The 22,376-nt window shown below is 38.1% G+C and overlaps 1 protein-coding gene across 1 annotated transcript in view; it reads right to left on the minus strand.

Annotated features, from left to right (window-relative positions):
* The window catches only part of LOC148831493 (NT-3 growth factor receptor-like), a 138,412-nt gene extending 133,674 nt beyond the window's left edge, over positions 1 to 4,738 (minus strand). Inside the window, exons 1-3 of the mRNA XM_088920031.1 lie at positions 4,614 to 4,738; positions 3,186 to 3,343; positions 471 to 613 (exon numbers count right to left, since the gene is read on the minus strand). Coding sequence (XP_088776157.1) covers positions 471 to 613; positions 3,186 to 3,343; positions 4,614 to 4,738 — 426 coding nt within the window. The remainder of the gene's footprint in view (positions 1 to 470; positions 614 to 3,185; positions 3,344 to 4,613) is intronic.
* Positions 4,739 to 22,376: the final 17,638 nt, after the last annotated feature.

Genomic DNA, 22,376 nt, shown 5'->3' on the forward strand with positions numbered 1-22,376 from the left:
CATCACAGGGACACAAAGAAAGGGATCATTTAGAACAGCCAACCAAATCTAACCAGCATGTCTTTGGGATGCAGGAGGAAACTGAAGCACCCAGATAAAACCTGCAAGACACATGAGGAAAATGTACACAACCTACAGAGAGATGGACATCAGATAGCAGAATTGATATCAGGAACCTGAAACTACAAGGCAATAATGTTAAATTATCACACAACAAAGTTTACAAACAAGAGGAGGCCATTTGGTCCATTTGATAGCTAGTAGCTTATTGATCTTAGGGTCTCATCCAGCTATTTTATGAAGGAAGCCACAGTACTGGCTTCAACCAAATGGGTGGGCTGCTCCACCACCACCAATCACTTGTTCCACAGTCCCACAAATTCTGTGCCGTCACCCCTTCTTTTCAAGAAACGCTTCAGGTATGTGGACACAAGTCCTGTTAAGGCAAGATGGCTACACACTACATTTACCTGATGCGTGTTAATGGAGTGGAGCCCTGTGACAGTCCAGTCCACATCAGGCAGAGGCGACCCTGACCCATTACAGATGACAGTGGTGTTGTCTCCCTCCATCACTGTCAGGTTGCTGTGGCTCACACTGATCTCTGGTAAATCTGCGGAGATAAAGACAGCGCATTAGTCTCAATGCTGATTGATTCTTCACTTCACTAAATTTTACTGTCAGTTAAAGCATATCTGTAATGTCATCCTTTGATTATTTTTCTCCGTTTGGACATCTGCATGCTTTTCTCAGCTCCAGCCAGACACAGATGTGGTGTTCTGATGTTACTGGTGAATCAGTAAGAAAAGAGCACCAATAATAAGTGACAGAGACCAATAACTTTCTTTAGTTACCACAGATCAGAGAGCATGCCCTGCTGTTCCAAAATGTCTTAGTTTGTGTGTTTCCAGTTACCGGACACCTGTGACTAATTCATTTTCCTAACATGCTCATTTTTATTGTGCCCTATCATTAAACAATACAAACAGTTTAATACAAACAAGTAAAGAGTGTACTGTGTATCGCTTGCATGAGCAATGAAAGTGCATGTTTTTTTTAATCAAACGTTTTATTTTATTTTTGTGTAGTTATAAACTATGGCAGTTAAGGACTGAATGTTTTTCTATCCACTTAGTAATACGTAGTATGCTTAGTCATAATTTAAACATTACTTCTGCTCCAAGCGTGAGCCAGGTTAAAAAACAATAAACAGAAATCCAGCAGTTTTGTTTCACCAAATACTCATTTTCAGAAAAAAAAGCAGGATTTTTCAGACATCCAACAGGCAAAGTTCTTTTCTGATTGTGAAGAAAAAAAAAACATTTACTAATTAACTTGTAACACAAAATTGCATTTTTCTGCAAAATGGAAATTTACAACCATTGTGTATCATACCATAATATGATACACAATTAGTCTATAAATGGCATAATGAAAGTGTGGGATAAGAAAAGAATGAAAAGAAAAGAATGGCCATTTAAATAATTTCTCTTTGTTTATCTCACAAAACAAAATGGACATTTTTTAAAAGCTCTGCTGAAATGTCACACATGTTCTCTTCCTTCTATCCGTTATCAGAATGTTGATTACCCAGGCAAGGACTGCAGCACTCAAAGCACATCCTGGGAGCAGAGCTGCACACAGAATGAGAAGCCAGTCCACTGGAGGACACACACGGGGACGGGTGGACGATACTAATTAAACTAATTGACATGTCTTTGGGAAGATTGGAGGTAGTCAGAGTGCCTGGGGAAAACCCATTCAGATACAGGCAGAACACAGAAACTTTGCCCCAGACTAGATTCAAACCCAGGACCAGGGAACTGTGAGACGGCTACACTAGCAGCCATGTCACAGTGCCGCCTCTCTCCTCTTGTTTTGTTAATATTTGTGGCAGGATGTTTTGCCACAGTTTTACTCTTCTGTCTTTAATCCATTTCATCACTGCGGTAATCTTCTTAACTTTGCAAAATTGACATTTAGCATGAAATCTGTCTTAATTTCATATTCTTTAAAACACTTTCATACACTTGCATGGCCTTTCTGGAATTGACTGTTTTTGTCTCCTAACACAATTCAAAATTTGTCATAAAGATTGGATTAATTTCTACATACCATATCATCAATTAAAACAGAGTTTATAATTAGCAAAATATTAATATATGCCATCCAAGCACCTACAATAATGTGCTACCTAATACTGTATTTTAGAGGTTCAGACAAGTAAGACTATATACTGTATGAAAGTAGAAAACTTGTGTTTTCCTAATCTGTTAATTATTTTTATATATTTTTTTTAATCATTGATATCAACTTTTCAACCCACTGGATCCCAAAAACTTTATGTACTGTATATGAAGTATACAAAGTATACTGAAGTATAGCACAGACTTTGGTGACACAAGGCAGCCATTATGCTCTAGCATCTTCATTACACCAGGTTGTGGCTGACCAGTAACCAATAACCAGTAACCAGTGCCCCAGTATGGTGACCAGAGACATGGTAGTAGCGGCTGACCATTCAAGGTCCTGACTACTTCATTACAGATCCCATGGAACTGTTGAGAGAAGGGATTTTAGCCCTTGTGTCCTACCACAATTATACTCCAAGCTTGAGTAAATTTAAATCCCCCCTTGATTTTAATTGGTAAAGCAGTTTCTCACTCCAGGTTCTGAGGCCAGCAGTTCTTGTTTTGATACCAGAATCTGAATGCTAAAATGTTCTTTCCTGTTTCAACAAAAATGAACTGATATCAGAAACAGCTTTTAGATCATCTTAGGCCAGGATTAAAAGTAAGAATACTGTAGTTTGTCATAGATATTTTGGTTGTAACAAATGGCACTAGAGTACATCTAGTGACTCAATACATTCACGATTGCTCTTGCTAATAATGGTTGGAGGAAAAAATATTAGTTTTCTCTCTACAATTGTAATACTGTGAGAAAAAGAGCACTTTCCACAGTTTAACATGAATCTCTTAAAGACAACTTGGATTTAAAAAAAAAATGTATCCAATCTTCACCTTAGAGCTTAAACAAGTTATCCTTTCTCTCATCAGAGGGCATATCTGGTCAGGTAATCAAATTAAAGAAATGTGAGTTTAGTCAGAGCACTGAGCTATTCCTAGTGAAGTCTCACTTTTGCAGGATTACAGCAAATAATCAGGAATACTGAGCCTCCCTACCACAGTGTGAGATATTCATGCCAAGCAGGGGGATCTTCCGAGAATCCCTGTCAAAGCAGTACAGCTGCTGTGTGTGGAGTCCCGCCTCCCCTCTTTGTTGCCACAGCTGGATCCAGCGGATGTCACAGCTACAGTTGAATGTGACTTCATCCAGTCTCCTGAAAAACAGCACAACCTTCATTCAGGAACCGGCAGGGCAGATGAACTGTAGGTGAAGGACAATGTTGTCATCCAAGTCTGTCAAGAAACATCCATCACGTCCTGCCTGGAAAAAGACTGGAACTCCTCCATCTCCTGACACTGCAGCTCTGAGCACCGCCAAGAGCAGAACTGGACCTACAGTACGCTGTCTACCAACACCCCAGAACCCTGACTGCTGAGGCTCAGCTGTTCGCGGATGTTGGAGATTTTTAGTACAGTACAGTAAGTACAGTACAGTGAGTCAAAAAACTCTTATTTACAGAATAGAAAACCATCCTGTGTATCACAAAATAAAATAAAATCAAATTGGAGGTTAAATACTGATACCATAATGTTTCTGCTCTTGTGAACTCTCAGATGTCTTAAGAACAAAACAAAAGGAAGCATCCAAGGACAGTCCAAGATCTTAGGTGTGACCTGCTAACGTCTCCTCAACAAACTAAAAATACTGAATCAGGGTAGTTTAGTAGCTCACAATTAAGGAGCTTTCCTCAGGCAACAGGCTAGACAACACAGCCCAGCAGCTGGTGACTCCAGTCTTGACTGGGAGACTGGCCAGGATTATACCACCACTGGTCTACCGGCTGGGCTGTGAGATCTACTGTCCCACAGGACAGCTGCCCCAGAGATCAGCACGAACATCCTGTGATGACAGTGTGTGGGGGGAGTTCCTATCGCTCTGCTATCACATCAGCAAGCTTCTAACAGGGTCGTAGTGGTGAGCTCAGTTGACCCAGCATTTGTACAGTAGATTCCAAATTTGGGAATATCTTTTATTCTCTGAAACACATTTTTCAGTTTTAAAACTGCAATCGTTCGTATAGGGAAAAATAAGAGGAAAACGAAGAAAGGCAACACCTAAAATGACAACCATAGGACTCTATAAATATGAGACTCTTCAAAAACTTGCCACCTTAAAATAGTTATAAAAGATGTGATATCAAATGCATGATCAAAGATGAAGTCAAAGTAAATCTCATAAAATGAGCCTACAATTAAAAAAAACAACTTGTGGTATTCTGGTACATTAAATTTCCTCCAGTGTGCAACAGACTTTGAAATTCATTCTTCATTTTTAATGTATGATGATGTGAAACTGTATAAAAAATATGAATGCTGCCTTACAATACAGTTGAGATAAAACAGATTAGATGATTTAGGTTTTTGAGGTAGAAACAGTCTTTCATTATTAAACCAGACAGGGTCTCATTTGGTCTAATCTCTCACCCAGGGTGTGGCTGCTGGGCTCTAGAGGAGGTGAGAAGCGAGGCCGACCTGTACCTGTGAAACTGCGGCAGAAACGCCTTCTTAACAAGACTGCCTGCTGCTTCCCATTTCTTCACAAGCAACATGTAAATCTGCTAATGAAACTGGCAAGGCGCGCAGGTAGGCCATGCTCTAGCACTGGCTGCCTTCAATGTCAAAGTGTCCAGGCTCCTCACGAGTACAGAGCAGAAGGCAGACGAGTAAAACTAAAGCAAACTGTTACTTGTATACTTTTTGTTACACCAAAAACACAAGAATATACATTAGAAATAAAACTTCCAATGAGAGGAGGCCATTTGGCCCATTTGGCTAGGTCGTTACTTCCATCAAGGCGGCAGGATAGATTATTCCATATCCCCACAAGCCTTTATGTGCAAATTTGCTTTCTGTATTTAGTTAAAAAATGCACTTCCCCTGAGATTTCATCGGTGTCCTCTAGTTCGCTTTTCACTGTTTACTCTGAACAATTCCATTTGTTAACTTTTGATTTTGAGCACTTAAATCAGGTGCCATTATAGTTGTCTCTGTTCTTTAGTGTGTCATTGAAGGACATTCCTTTGAGCTCAGGAATGCACATGGTCACTCTTCCCTGAATTGATTCCACAACATACAGTACCGGCAAATACATACAGTATGTATTTCTGTGACATGAAGATCAAAATTACCACTAATTAACTCAACCTTTTAAATGAGGGTTAGGATGTTTTTCAAGCTCAGTGTTTCCATTTTATATTTATACTTCTAGTAACACTTGGCACTTCATTACATTAAACTATCATCTGGCAGATGTTTGCCCAGTCTTGAATTCTATCTTAATCTTTAAAGATTTATGGATCAACCTTCTTTGACAAATTTACTAGCTATTACAGAATCTAGATCATTAATATAAATTAGGAAGAGTAGTGGTACCCACACAGATGCTTGGGTACTCAGTTAATTACAATGCTCAAGTTGGAGCATTGATCCTTTATTTACTGTACTGTACAGTATATACTGTTTTCTACCATAAACCATGATTAATCCAAACACATTTCCACAAATATCTACCACTTGTAATTTGACAATGAATGTTATATAGAACGTTCCTCTTAGAAATTGAGGACTTTTGTCAAAACTCTTCACATCAAAACATCTTAACATCAAAAATGTAAACTTACCATATCACACTCTGTATATACTGTACTGTATATGGTATTACTATATAAACATTACTACTGTTGTATGTATAAAAAAACACCAAAATGTTAGATGATAAGAACCATACCTTGCATTTCCAGTATGGCACTTTTCATGTCAAAGGATCCCAAAATAGCAATAGATTTAAAGCAACTTTAGAAGGCCAGATTGTACAAACCAGAGTAGAGTTCTGCCAGGACACTAGGGTTAACACCCCTACTCTTTTTAAAAGGACCATGCGATCTTTAATTAGCAAGCAGTCAGTACCTGACTAAGAATTACCTTTTCTAAGTTCATGTTGGCAATCCACTAGAATCCTATTTCTGTAGATATGATAATCTAGTTTTATTTAAATTATTATTTCCTTCACCTTGCATGTAATGGAAGAGATATTGGTCATTAATTTGTGGTTTGGATTTGTTGCTCTTTAAATGATTGCAGACTACATTAGTCATTTTCCAGTGCCCCATGTGTGAAGAAGGGTGCATTATTTTAACTTATGGCTGTGTTTGGGTGTCAAAAATCCTGTTAAGGCACCCCGATCATAGGTGTGCCACAGCTTATATGATGTGATCTTTCCTCAGCCTGAGGTTTGCAGTTGATTTCTCCCTCAGTGAATTCCTGAGTGAAATATTCATTTAATATGTCAGTTTCACTTGCCAAGTCACGTTTAACACATTGGTTAGGAGACTTACTAATTTATAATTGGGAAAGAGGTTTTGAAGGGAGTATAGAGCTATTGAGCTGCAGGCTATTATATCAGTATTAGTATAATGATGATGTTATCATTATGTATTTTTGGTTAGTTCACTAGTCATTGAGTTTCAGCCCTGCAAAAGACAACTAGCTGTTTTGTCTTTCAAAAGAAACGAGTACACTACATAAACAGGGCAGTGGTACTGTAGCTAATCTATTTGTATCGACTTCCTTCAAAAACGGAAAAGAAAGGAGTTTTCCTGGTGGAATTATACCTCCATTTTCATTCTAAAGGAAGATAAATGACATTGTACATTCCCCTAAGAAAAGAAAATAACAAAATAAGTAAAATTACAACATATATTTTAAATTTTCCTATAAACATCCAGCACTTCATTGATTCTTTGTGCTGTGGCTTTTAATTATTGGTCCCTGGCTGTTTTTTCGTGGTGTGGTGCAGTTAAAAATATCATGGGACACATTTGTATTTTTGCTTGTTCCAGGAATTGATCTCAAATCAGGAGGAAGGGCAGAATTAGCAATCTCAGCGATCCAGCTGAGTGACAGACTCATATTCCCTGTCCACGGTTTTCTGTCTGTTCTGTTCTTTCACACTTCTTTAGGATGTGATTTTCCCTCCTCCAGCTGGCTCAAGCAACAAAATCAATCTGAAATGCATTTCCTTTTGGTTACAAGATCAGCAAAGATCAGTTTAATTTCATCCCAGTAAAACAGCAATAGACAATGCTTCAAGTCATTTTTGCACTCAGCTTTTCTTCTTTTTAATTGTAGCATTGCCATATTTTTCAATAAGATAAAGTTATTGTGGCAAATTAAAATTTGTTCTAAAATAACGGTTTATTAAATAAGGTACTTCACTACATCTGCACCTTTGTTTTTTACTTTTTTGTCTTCTCAGGACGGGTCTTCTCACATACTGTGCATATGTTCCTGATGGTTGGAAGCTCTGTGAAAGGTGGCAGGAGTCTCACGAGCTCAGCCACTCACCTGGGCTGATGGATTGGGCACTTAGGGACATGCCTGCACTAGCACATCAAATCAGGTGCCTTGCAACACGTGCAACAGATGAATGCTGTGATCATTTCTTATAAGTAGTGTATCTCATGATAAACAAATAATTTTAATCAAGCACATACAGTATTGATTAATATATATTAATAACTTGGTGGATTTGTCGATAGGGTTTTCCGTCTTTTCAATCTTGTGCCAGCAGGTATATCACCCTGCAACTCAGAGCTGGCAACCCACTGAAGTTCAGCAGGTGTGAGTCTGGCCAGTACCTGGATGGGACACCTCCTGGGAAAAACTAAAGTGTCCACTGGAAGAAGTGTTAGTGGGGCCAATAGGGCGTACTCACCCTGCGGTCTGTGTGAGTCCCAATGCCCCAGTATAGTGATGGAGACACTATACTGCAAAAAAAGGTGCCATCCTTCAAATGAGATGTAAAACCAAGGTCCTGATTCTCTGTGGTTATTAAAAATCCCAGGGCTTTTATTGAAAAGAGTAGGTGTGTTACCCAGATGTCCTGGGCAAGTTTCTCCTCTGGCCTTTAATAATCATGGCCTCCTCATAATCCCCATCTATGAACTGGCTTCATCACTCTGCTCTCCTCCCCGCTGATAGCTGGTGTGGGGAGCGTACTGGTGCGCTATGGCTGGCGTCAAATCATCCAGGTGGGGCTGCACATTGGTGGTGGTGGAGGGGATCCCCATTACCTGTATAAAGCTCTTTGAGTGGATTGTCCAGAAAAGCACTACAGGTATATAAGTATAAGGACTAATATTAGTCTTTTTGTCGAATGGATAAGAATAAATGCGGGTGAAACCCTGAACAAAAAAAAAACATATCTAAAATAGAGTTTTTAAAGCAATGTAGTGTTTTAGGACTATGTTCTCTTTAGTAATAGTAACAAACAGCCCACTGAGGGAAAAACTGCATTAGCCTTCCTTCATTAATGAACAGAGTGGTCTGAACTCTAATCTCCTCTTCTCAGGACCAACATCTTAACCACTATGCTAATGATCCCCTTCCTCTTTGAAGTGCATTGTCTGTAGGGGACTGGAGAGCAGCAAAAATCTGATCTCAATAGGTGGTACTGAAAAGACTGTAAGAGGTTGCATTTTGCATGTTAAAGCTCCACCCGCTACATTATAACACAATCTGAAACATTGCATGCTTATTTATTCATTCCTTTGGCAAACAAAAAACAAGATAACCCTTCTCAATTACTAGATCAGTTTAAAGATAGGACCAACAAAAACATGTATCTAATCTGCTATGCCATGCATTGAAAACAGCTGCACAGTGAAGCCCTCGAAACTGGAGAAATGGCAAGATCAGAGTCGAGGTTAAAGAAAATTCAGCATTACATAGATATGAATTTAACTCTGTTTACTCATGCCCTAAAATTCTAAATAAGTGGTTAAAAATATCCTGTGAATGTTTGCCCACGGCTGAAAAGATAGTGGGGTTGTGGCTAAGAATGTGAATTTTGAGGCTTTGATGAGCCCTGATCAAAGGCTTTAGCTGAGTTGTTCCCTCAGAAAATTCTAGGCATTTTCTTTGACAGATTTGTTCAGATGCGTGGTAGTCTTGAATGTCAAGTGATTTCGCAGATATCGTTGGCCACAATTTGATATCCTTATGAAAAAAAAACTTTGCAATATGATACTGTACATATAGCTGTGGATTGGCTATATATAGGGTAAATGTTCTGTGAACAGAATGCACAATAACACAGCAGGCTCCCTCACCAACTGACAGCGAGAAAACTCCTCTTCTGTGAAGGGCCTTTTATTGCCTAAGCACAGATTGTAGCATGAACCAATTTCTTTGTTTGCAGTGATGTGTAATCTGAGTTGTGATCACATTCACATTCCTGTAAAATGCATGTCTAAATCTTACACCTGCTAGAAACCAATCTCATCAGCTTTTTATGACGTACCATTTCATGTTGAATGTCACCATATAGTGCTTTACACATACTCATATCGCAAGATGGCATAGTTAAAGAACAGAGCAAGAGTTATAATTTCCATAGCAAGCACAATAGAACACCTTGATGAGTTTTAAAACAACGTGACACCACTACAAAAGCACTGCAAAGTGCTTAAAGCTCTTACAATAAGCTTATACTGTATATCTAAAAGGGATTTAAATATTTCTAAGGAAATTTAATGTAGGCAACTGCACAAAAACAGTCAGCAAGATAACAGAGTTAGCAAAAACAAACTGCAAATGTAGTGTACAGTATAACGGAAAGAATAATAAGAAGCAACCAATGAAACAGTATCTGTTTTTTATGGTGTGCAAGAGCACCACAGGTTCAGCTAGAGTGATGTCTGCTGCTGTTGCACCTAAGGAATCTGTGAGTTTTGAAGGTTTGTAAGTTTCAAAAAGTCTCAAGGGGGGCACTGTTTGGAGTTGTTTGTTTTGAAGCTGGTAAGCAACTTAGCTGCGCTGCTATGATAGTTAGGGAATTTGGGGGAAAAAAAGTTCTGTCAGGAGCTCAAAAAGGAGCTTAGCCATCTTGTGTTGGTCTGCGGTGGTGTATTTTTATTTTCCCCGCACTGTAAATAAGATTGCACTGGTTGTTACATAAAAGTTGTATTACTTGTATATGATTTTCTGCAATTGGGGTCACCATGCAACAAAAAATATATTTCAGCTCTGGAATCAGTCCAAATAAGAGCAACTAGATACTGTACATACATCAGTTTAAAGGAATATCTTACACTGGCTAAAATTATCCCTGTATACCTGTAATACTGAACAGAGAAGATGATGAGGGAACCAGATTCAAGCATTCACAATCCTCAAAGGCACTGACAAAGTGAACCCACCAGACTTTTTCAGAGAGGCACAAGTGGAAACTACAGTACAGGAAAGTGCATTTCAAAATGGAGAATGGGAGGCATTCCTTTACCCAGTGGGTTGTGTGAGGTTGGAACAAGCTACCCAGCTGTGCTGTTGAGCTGATACCCTGGCTTCCTTCTCTTAACAACTGGACGAGATGCTTGGATCAAACAACTACTAACCCAGTGATTCGGACAAATCAATGTACAAATCAGTTAGTGTTAGGAGTTAACGTGGCTGGGTGAGGAAGTGGCAGCCCATGTGAAAGGGAAGGGAGGGTCCAAAGGGGATAGTGGAAAGCAGCACTGGGATGAGGTGAGAGACAAAACAACATACTGTAGTTCAGCCGGGGCCGTGGGTGTAGTGCCTTGGGTGCTCATCCAAGAATGGAGAGGAAGGGGGGAGAAAGTAGAGTAAGCAGGGTTAGGGAAACAGCAGGCAAGTATTTATACAGTACGTAAGAGAGTGGAAGATTACAATCTGACCTCCTCTAGAAACCTCTGTTTAATTAACAACACTGTGCACTAAACAGGCTAGATGGGCAGAATGGCCTCCACTCGTTTGCAACCTTTCTTATGTTCTTATGTTTTACCTGAAACATTGGATTCTTTAAAATAATGGTATGATAGTATTCTTGGATCGATTAGTTACTAACATCTAAATAAGTGGTAGGAGCCAAACTATTACCATGTAGAATAAACCCTTCATTTAACAACTTCTGGAAGTAAATTGAAAACCCATGTCTTCAGGATATATTGAACCCCAGTCGTCTGTGACAGACCCCTGCTTGCTGTCCATGCTCTTATGCTGTCTGACAAGCAGCTCTGAAACTGCTTAGCACTGCACAGCATCCTGGTTAGTTAACATGGACATATTATTATTTGAGGTTGTATTGTTGTTTTATGCTACTGTTATATGAACCTTTTGTAGCTTGACCTATTGCACATTGCTTTGGATAAAAGCATCTGTTATATCAATAAATATAAATGTTGATGTAACAGTAACTGACAGAGCTGAACAAGATACCAAGTGTTACCAAGTGTAACTCCTGAGTCTCATAAGATCTAATATATTGTGAACAGCTGATATGATGCTCAAATCTAATCAAATCTAATATTAGTATAGCTATGTTTTTTGCAATAGAGGAAGACATGTGAAATTAATTAAAAATACCTATAAACACCAAGGACTGGCTCTCCAGTGGAATGTAAAATGAATTCAGAGTAAGGCCAATATTTAACTCATTTTTAAACAAATGTTTAAGAAGTAGTAAAACCTAATCTTCCTAATATCAAATGTCTTGCTTCTTCGCTTCTGTGTTTCATATTAGACTCCCTCCGTTCACCCTGGTTCATTTCTCATTTGGGGGGCTTGTTCTCCTCAGCCAGGTATAACCTCAACAAAGCTCTGTATTTAAATCATGCCTCTTCTCTGTCTTAATTAGGGTTTGACTTACTGAAACTAGTGCCGGGTGTGTTTTTTATGGTAATAAAAGTAAGAAGAAATGATCTAAAAGATACATGACCTTGCTTGTTCTCAAAATCCTATGGCCAATGGCAATTAGGATTAGACAATATCTCGTTAGGCTTTTAATTACATGGATGTTTATTTTCTGTGGAATATTTGAATAAAATAGTTCATTAACCTTTCAAAAGGCCAATGTGGCATACTTCTGAGAAAACAAAACATGTCAAACAGATACTTAAAATTCTCATCCATTGCTCATATGAACATGCCACTGTTGGTTTACCTGGGGTCATAGGGTGTAAACATCACGCTCTGCACATGCAACAGTGTGGAGTGTTTAGGGTTCTGGATGGGTCACTTTAAAAACAGTGGCTGTGGCTCCACTCTCATACCCTCATACCTTTTACTTTACTCAAACTGTGCCAGTAAAAGACCTACTGCAGGTGTACAAATGGCTACAAATTTAAGTCTCTTTGGATCAGACAAACAGCCAAATAAATTAATAACAATTTGAGCAGGCTTAAGCCTGACTCAAGAGACAGAAACAAACAGTCCTTTTTTTCTAGGTGGCAAAAAAACTTGACATTTGTGTATGGAAGGTTGTTGGTCAAGATCTGAATATTTTCAGATTCTAATATTTATGTCAGTGAGTCTTAATAGTGGGAGGATCTGGAGCAGATTCCTAACAAATTCGACCCTTCCAAATCGATTGCAGTGCAAAACTTTGATACACCAATATTAATTAACTTTTTTAAACTAAAAGTTAAAAAAAGTGATAATGCCCCACCAATAAAACAATGATACAAGCCTAATTACTGATATTCTAGTAAAAAACCACATTGCTAGGAAAAATCAAATTGCTTTGTGGTTGTTGTGTGGTTGTGTTGGATTAATTAACTGATAACACCCTAATTTCAAACTCAGTAACATGAATGAGATGGTTACTGGCAGAGCAGGCTGAACGCCAAACATTATATACTTTTCCCTCAGTATACCTACTGTATGTGAATACATTAAAGCTCTGGACTATCTGAGGGATTTAAACCCAATTGAACAGCAGCAGCTGATTCAGACTTTTGCACAGGAAGCAAAAGAAGAGAGATTATTTCATGCTCTTTTCAAAAGAAGAAGCTCAAAAATGTCATTCTGTTGCTCTGTGTGGACTTATTACCTTCATGTGATATTTTAAATCTTTCTTGGGGGGATTAAATTGCTTTTCCAGCATTGTTAATCTGTTCCCATATGAAATGGCTTTTTGTTTAATCAGACTGTAATTACATCTTAACTCCTCCTGTTGTAAGAACCATATTAGCAATCGCATATACTGTTACAAGTGTGTCACTGGAGAGCGTACCAGCTGTAAAATCCGGACTTTAATCAGACTGACAATTTCTCATCTGAAGTTAAAGAAAAAAATCCTTGGATGCTGTAGACAAATGTGATTTTACTTTATTCGTTGTGTTTTTGCAAATAAGAAAGACAGAAACAGTAGGAAAATAAACCAAAACAAAACGTTCAATGTAGATGCTATTGTATTGTTTTTTTCAGATATTTGTACCTTATTTCCCCAACCTTTGGATTATTCAATCATTTTTGCAGGTTCTGTTTTTGTGTCGTTGAACACTGCAGCCATAAAAACCACAATAATTAGAGCAGATGAACTTGATCACAACTAAACAGGGCTTTACTGTAGTGAAAAAACCCATCCCCCAAATCATCTGGACTAATTTTAATAATTAGGACTGCCCTGTCTTTCTCACACCTGAAGAAGGCTCCACGGCCGAAATGCTGTGTTTCTCTTTTCAGCATGGAATAAACCTATTACTTGTTCCTAATTTTCATAATTACTATTGTGCCTATCTGAGGAAGATCCGATTGGATCCTGATTCATCAGCTTTGTGGTGTACCATTGAGGAGGGATTTCCCAAACCAGTTTCATTCCAAGATATTTAAGGACCTGTTTAAGATTAGGCACTATTATAACAAAGTTTCTGAGTATTATAACAAAGTCTTTTAAAGTATTACTTGAAATCTCTAACAATCCCTTAAAATGGCCCCACTCCTGATCATACAGTAGTTCCAATGGTATTTCTTGGCCAATGGTTTACCTTCTATTATGCATCCCATAATCCACTCAGCCCTCTACACATGTGGGGTGTTATTGGTCAATGTCTTGCTTTTTCACTCTCATCGTTTACAACACCACAACAAGGGACCTAATTTCTTTCATCTTCAGATCATTCCTTTTTTTGTTATCTAAAAGCATCCCTCTACTCATTATTTCATGGTGGAGCAGAGACCTACTGTATACAGTATATGTTATGTGGAATGTATTAGTGTAACGTTGTGTGGGGAAGTACATTTACCTGTACTAAAACCTAGAACCATTTGAAGTCTAGCCTCAGCAGGTCCACTTCAAACTTGTACAGAGAGCCTAAGCAATACTTACAAACATTTTTAGTATAAGGTAATACTCTGGGCCTCCTCTATCTTTGATGTACAGTAACCCCTTCCTTGATTTTTATAAATAGTACATACTGTAAAAGTCCAAGTAGGCAGCTATGTCAACATGCGCAGGCTGCAAAGGAACAAGTAAAGGTTTATTCCATGCTGAAAAGAGAAGAAAAGAAACAATGTTTTGGCTCTTAAGCCTTCTTCAGGTGTGAGCCTTCTTCAGTACATACTGTATATGCAGAGAAGGCTATTGATTTTCATTTTTCATGCTGTTTCATGTTTTGAATTGTTTATGTTTTGTATAATTTAGTCAAAAAAACATTTAATAGCGAATCCTTTAAAAGCAGAATAAAAGGCGTATTTCATACATACATTGACATACAGCTTGACTCTGAAATGTACATCCTTGATTATCTGACTACCTGGAAAAGGCAGAATGTAATCAGTTGCACTGCATGTTGATTTTTCTTAGGGATTACTACTCTCCAGCAAGTGCAGAATAATAGGAAGAGGTAAAATAATAAAAAAATGTTTGTGCATTAACAAATACTACTTCAGCTTACTATGACACATTACTTAGAACTGCATCAAGAAACTGTGCATCAGACCCAATGAAAATTCAGCAGTTCTGTGAAGTGTCAAGTGTTCTCGACAGTGCCATGATCAAGCAGTCAGGGTCTTCTGTGGGTTGTCCTGTGGTCATGCATGGTGTTTTTCATAGTGAATGGCTAGCATGAGCCTAAAGAGTTCTCGTAGAAAAGGCACATATCTGCAGCAATTCAGCCAGTTTTAACACCCCAATAAGGGACTTCTTCAATGTCTGTAAAGAAACTGTCATATACTGTACATTACTGTACAGTATGTCACAAGCCCTTCAAAGGCACTGAGAGTGGATGAGAGTGAACTACAGAAATACAGGATGTCAGTGAAGTGAAGTGGCTTGCATGGACAGATGTTTTCTGATATATTAAATAGATGGATCAATTATAATTAAAAAGAATTAAATTCCACCCCTGGGGGGATGAGGTTAGGAGGAACTGACTCTACTGCTTAGAGGTCATTTCTGCAGCCACCAAAGGCTGTTAAATTTTGATCTAAAATGCAGTGCTCTTTCTGTCAGTGGAATACTCCCTACTGCCTGTTGAGCTCTATCACTGTATTATTAAAAAATGTAGCTGCTAATAGGAAACTAATATTGATCAATAACCTTCACTTTGTTAAAGTTTGGCCTTCATTAACTTATATCAGGACTACGAGCATTTAGCTGCACTTTCTTCAGACTCAACACTGGACGTAAGCTCATTACAGCTTTAGGATGATTTAAATGAAATGTAATGAGTACAAGTGAACATCAAGGCTAGAACGTAAAGATATTCAATAAGCACTACTAATGTTCAAATTGGTTTTGAATGTTCAGTTTTTCAAACTATTTTCTGACTCTGAGCACCAATAAATACTTTTCTCTAACAACAGAGCCTAAAAATATTTTGGTTGTGGAAACACATGGAGCATTAAAGAGGTCACAATGAAGTAATTATTTTGATTTGCCTATTTGCTAATTAATCAATTTAAGACTTAATTTGACCTATTAACTGATTAATTTTGAAATGAGTTTGAAATGCATCCATGAATTAACCTATAAAATGGAGTTTCACAATATACTTTTAATTACTTCAAGCGTTCTCAATTTCCCTTGTCATTCAATATGGTAGATACATGCACGAACTACCCAATCACATGAATTGGCCGAATTGGCCATACAAGACATTAAATTAACAATTAATCTAAAATGGTTTAATTAATTAAGTTATTTGCTTCATACAGACCCAGAGACGCTCATAATTTTTATCCTTGTGTAGGAAATGTCTGTCTTCTGAAACTATACAAAAGTTCACCAATACAAACACAATGTAGTTTTTTTCTTATTCTCACTGAAAGTGTTTTTTTTAATTAATTTCATTAGGTTTATTGAATTGGGGTAATTGGAGTGATTTCAGGAGTTCTTTGATCTATTTGTTTCCAGCCAGTTTGCTTTATCTGATTGCTCATTGTAGCAAACTGATTTACTGTAGCTCCTCATTTATCATGCTAGCCAGAAAATACAGTAGATACCTTCCCCAGAAGAGGACACTCTACCTGCTAAAGAGGAAACTAACTGGTGGTAGGGTAGGTAGTAGACCAATCTTGTATGTATATCATGTATATCACATGTCTTTAGTGTTAAATGTGTTCACACCTCTGTAAATGGAGCAATGACAACAACATTACACACTAGAAGACATTAACACAGTGCACATTCAATTCTCTTGTGAATAACACTGTGGTCCTGTTTTGATGTTCTCCAAACATGCTCGCTCAACAGTGAACACTTTTCATGATGCAGGACATGGTATCATAAGTATAACTATAGCCATCCTGCATACCATGTACTGTACATCCAGAAAACATATGACTCAATACCACAGCCGTTGAAGCTTGGGGGGCGAAAGTGCCATCTGTACTCTGCCTGGGCCAGCTCATCTAAGTCCACAGATCCTATTGTCAGTGTTCCCTGCAATCTATAGAAAGAGTCTTAACCTGGTCAGGCTTCTGGGAAAGAGGATTGTTAATTACTGTAATGTGCATTAACATGCCTAAGAATCTTGTAGGGAACACTTAAAAAGTGGTGCGAAAGCCATTCATTATATATCCATAATTTATTATCCTTCATTGCACAATAGCTCGCAGAGGATTGTTATCGGGAGATTCACAACTGAACAGGTTAAACTGCAAGTTGGGCTCATCTCAGCAGCTCTGAAAAGATGAAAAATTGTAATTTAATACTGATACAGACACACATTCCATTTGTCTTGCCTTTTAATTAAGCGACCCATCACTTAAGATTTTTATTCTCTAACTAATCATACGAACTATTTGGGCTCATTATTTCTCTCTGCATCTGATTAAAGTGGAAATGAAACTGCTTCTCTCATATCTCTCTCTCCTCTCTTCTTTCTATTCTTTCTCTTATCCTTTTTGGTGTTTTACAGTTCTTTTTGCCAGTCACACCTGGCTAGTATTAAATCTGCAGTGAATTCATATGTTAAATTAATTCTGCCATTATTTGTTCAAATGGGCAACAGCCCACTTGCTTAATGGAAAACACCTGCAGTAATGATTTCAGACTATAATAAATTTGAATATAAAGTGAGTGTTTTTTTTTCCTAAATCAAATGGTCAAATATACACTTAACACACATTCCATTTGAAACCTGGACTGCATTTGAAATGCGCTGCATGTTTTCTGTAACCAGGATGATAATGTTTAAGTAAATCAACCAGACATAACCTTGCTCTTCTACAATAACTACCTGTACAGCTCTATGTCTACCTAATTTTTGCACAAGTAATTTTACGTGAGACAGACATTTTAGAGCAATGGTTTAATCCTTCAATGCAAGAACAAAAGCTTTAGAAATAAGAAGAGGTGTCTGGTTTCTAGCTGGGTACTGATTTGGGGATCTCTCTTTTGAAGGAGGCCAGTGCATGAGCTTCAGCTACAGTACATTACTGGATAGATTGTTCCCATCCTTCACACCCCTTTGTGCAAGGAAGAGCAATCCATGGTGACTGACATTATGCACAGCCTATAAATAATGGAGATAAAATCTCAAAAGTGTGGCCTTGGGAAATATGCACTTTGTTCCACATAATGCTGAAGCTTAAAAAGTATTAGGCCCTTCTACTTTAGACTTCACATCAGCTCACCCTTGAGTTAAACCAGCACAGTCACATACCATCACACAGGTGAATGACATTGGCCATTTTCAGCAAATGTCACCCAATTCCACAGTGATGGGAAGAGTGAGGGTCGTATGTCATTACAGTGATTTCAAAGTACTTCACTCATACTTTGGTACATTTTTAATATGCCGTTTTCTTTCTTCAGTCATGCTCAAAAGCCTAAATTTCTGATCTCACAAAACAAGGAATAAATGCATCTTAAAGATATGAACATGATTCTTATGGTCTTAGAATCCTTCTGTTTATATAGAGCTAAGGATTAAAGAAAAGTCAAAAGAATAAAGGGATTGCGTGATGCATACAGCTCCTGGCAGACAGGCTTTAGGAAGGAAAATATTTGTGATTTCTCGTGAATGTGCCTTTGTACTGCTACTTCAAATAAGCTCCTATAACATCATCCTTCCCGCAGCTACAGCTGAACTGCCATTGACTATACCTCTCCTGATACCATTGAGAAATTTGTGACGAGGTGGGTTGTGCATCACTAACTCTGTTCCCAGTGCTAAAGGACATGGACAAAATGGTCCTATTATTTCCTTTCATGCACTAAAAGTCAAGGAAAGAACCAAATTCCCTTTTTGCAACAGGAGGTCCATACTGAAGAATGCAGCACTGCATATACTGTAATATAACTAAATATACTGCATATACTGCTATAACTAAAAATTACATCTGAAGGGAAAATATTGCAGATTTCCTTTTCAAGATGACAAGCTCTGGGGTGGACCTAAGCCATAGCGAGCATGGTACATTTGACAGATCCCGTAATTACACCATAAAAAGCACTGCAAATGAACCTTTTCACATTGAAAAATAAATGTGAATTTAAATAATGATTTTAGCGTTTTTAGCCTGCAGTGAAAAGTAAAATAAATGTTGATATGCGCTTAAGCCTGGAAAAAAATACAAAAACAGAAAACGGGAAGATTAAGAGAATACATCATGCTGAAAATGGGTTTCTCACAACCAATGTACACAGTATAGGAAATTTAATACTATGAAAGCATGGAAAGAAATAAGTCTAGTATTCTGATTTTCATGCCTGAAGCTCCTTTTGTAAAACAGGTGCTTATTACCCTGCTTTCAAGTTTGCAAAAATGGGCATTTGGAGTTAAAATTAAATATTTTGCGCTTCTGCTTGATCAAAAGAATCTGTACAACAGTGTGCAGCATGCAGAATCTGAAATGGATCAAATTTCACTGGGGGATTTATTCGTTCTCCAGTGAAGATGAAGAAGAAAGATCTTGAAATTAATTTGTACATTATATACAGTAACATGAGGATAGGCTGCACAGTGGAGTGGCAGTTAGTGCTGGCACATAGCTCTTGGTGCTGGGTAGATTCTGGACTGGGCTGGATCTGGCAGAACCTAGCCTTCAACAGGGCGGTCCCAAGGGTCTGCACACACAAAATCCCACCATGGGCGAGAAGAGAATTCTGGAAGGCTGTATCGGAATACCTTATATTATTCCATCTCCATAAAGACAGTACTCTAAATCCCTAGCCCCTAAGCCTAATTGCACCCATGTGAGAATGCAAAATTCTAAACCTTTACCAACTATCCAAAGTTGATCACCCCTAATGTTGCTATTTACTGTAGAAGAAATAAAAAGCCATATACTGTAGCAGCCTCTAATAGCAGTTCAGCTGAAACTCCAGCCCTTGTTCAAGCTGGTGTGCTGCAGTGGAGTTTGTATGTTATTTCTTTGTGTGTATGGGTTTTCTCTGGGTGCTCAGATTTCCTCCCACCTTCCAAAGACAAGCAGGCTAAATTAACTGGTGTTTCTGTGTGGTTGTTCTGCAATGGGCCCCACCTCAGTGTTGTTCTACCACACACTCCACGCTTCCACAGTAAAATCCACGATACTGGACCCTTAACAGGAGAAAGCAGCTTTCTGACAATGGATGAGTAGACAATGATCCAAAGTTTTATAAATATCCAAAGCTCAAGCTCATTTCAGATAATAACCACGAATAATGCAGCTGGTAGTTTACTTATGAATTATTCTGACATATTTTGTTATCTACTTTACTGCAATAGGCAATTACACTGTTTGGTAAAAACAAAATGGCAAACACATTGTAAAGACAGACAGAACACCTTTGCTGAATAAATTCTGTAACACTGGCAGGAAGGTCATGCTACACTGTAGATGCAGTTTGTGGAAAGTTAATCCTTGTATTAAATACCCTGAACCAAATCTCTTCAATGTCCTTGTACATATTGCCTAAAGACAGCATTTTTAATACCTCGACTCACTGATGATCAAGGCATTTTGCTTAATGAAGCAGTAGGCTCCATAGCTTCTTCTGATATGATGTGGAAATTAAAGAGCACGCTGAAGATGTCTGGGGAAAGGAGGTCAACTAGAGATGTCTTTGGGATATATATTTCTTTTCAGCTGTACTTCAGGTCTCCCTTTTTATAATCTGTTTTTGGAGAGCACAGGAAGGCCTTTTGGAAATGAGACATTTCACAGTATTCTTTCACAAATGAAGCGATAAATTGGAAAATCTGAGCCAAACCACATTTTAAATATCTTGCATCATGCAGACTTGTTATTGTCACAGGATAACTAACTGGATTTACTTGAAGTACTACAAACAAACAATTTAAACACTGTAAATCTCAGTCTGTCTGCACTGCCAGTATTCTGTAACTCCCATGTTTTATAGCCTTTTTTGAAAGATGCACACAGAGTTTTCAAAATGTACAGCACTTAATTTATTTAATGAATTTTTGTATCAGAATTTGCATGAAAGGTAGATTAGCACATGTTTTAAATCACATAGGTTTCCTATTATATTTCATTTTGATTTACAGCACAGTTTGTCTCTCAGCAACCAATCTTTTTTGAAACTGCTGGTTTTTCTGTCATGGCAAGTGAATGATAAGAAATGACTGGATAAGCTTACAGAAGTGACTTGTTTTGTTATCTAGTAGAAGGATCTGTTGCTCTCTGCAATAAGCCCTAGCTGCCCAACTCACTTACTGTGTGTCTCTGTATTTTTCTGACTGAACAGAGTTAATTATTAATTCTTTGCTCAAGAGTGTATTTTCCTAATAGACACTTGCTCAAAAGAAGAATTAATATCACAATCCAGAATACAAAAATTAAAATCAATTTTTAATATGTCTCAGATTTTCCATTTTCTCCCCCTCCCTCTTTCACTCTGTATCTAAAATATTATTCATTTCTTCTCTATTACTTTGGGCACTTTAGCCTTATAGTAATGGTTTTTAATATCCCGTGTTAATGGGATTCATATCCTTTTTTTCTGCACAGTCTGACTGTTTTTGTTTGTTTTTTTTTAAGCACAGTGTTAAATCAGAGAAGCTCCCAATAAATATCTTTATGAAAACAATGTATTTGTGAACATCTTGACTCTTAGTCCCATCACTCCTCCCCTGCCACTGTCTTGTCCTCATCCCTGCCCTTTCTGTGTCTCCCTCCTGTACCAAAGAGCCCTTCTCTACCACTTGTCTGCACCCCAAGAGTCCAGAGAATCGGGATTCCATACAGCCAGTAGCAGGTTTCCTTTAACTAGAGTACAAGCTGGCCTGTCTCTACTTCCCCCCTTCCTCCTTTATTCATTCTTCTGCTTTCCACCCCTCTTTTGCCCTGAATTCACTCTTGCCGCGCTGCTCTCCCGTTCTCACCCTGGTCCTCGGCTCGCTGTGCCCTTTCCTCTCTCTCTTTCTCTCAGTGTCTCAGCTCAGTAAAGCGGCTAATTTGCAGTGCTATGCTTGGTGAAGGAGCCTATTTTGGGAGACAGAGATTGGCAGTTTTCCTCTGTGCCAGGACTTTTGATAAGCGGAGCAGGTTCTGTGAGCATTGACTAAACTGTACAGGTCATTACCCAGGCTGTGATTTAAGTTAGACCTTGGGGGACTCAATATGGAAATATATCCCTTTTGTCTCATGACACCTTTGAATTTGGTCAAGATTGTTTTTTTAGAGCCTGGGACTACTTATTTTAAATAACAAATCCAAAAACATTTCCATAGAGAATTTCTGTTTAATTTTCGTCGGTTATCCAAACAACAGAATAGAAAAGTTTCTTGGCACCATTTTTTTTTGCTGTTCCAAGTAGCACTAAGGAATCCTGCCACAATGGAAAGACACCCATTGTGGGAAGCAAGTAAAGAGAAAAAATGCAAAAAAGAAAATGTTAGGATATATACTTTTAAGTGTAAGTGTGGCTGCATGTAGAACAGTGTTCACTTTTGATCACTGCGTTATTGACAAGATATTGATGCTCTGGAATCA

This window comes from Atractosteus spatula, chromosome 7 (genome assembly GCF_055471065.1).
Source record: "Atractosteus spatula isolate fAtrSpa1 chromosome 7, fAtrSpa1.hap1, whole genome shotgun sequence".
Classification (NCBI taxonomy): domain Eukaryota; kingdom Metazoa; phylum Chordata; class Actinopteri; order Semionotiformes; family Lepisosteidae; genus Atractosteus; species Atractosteus spatula.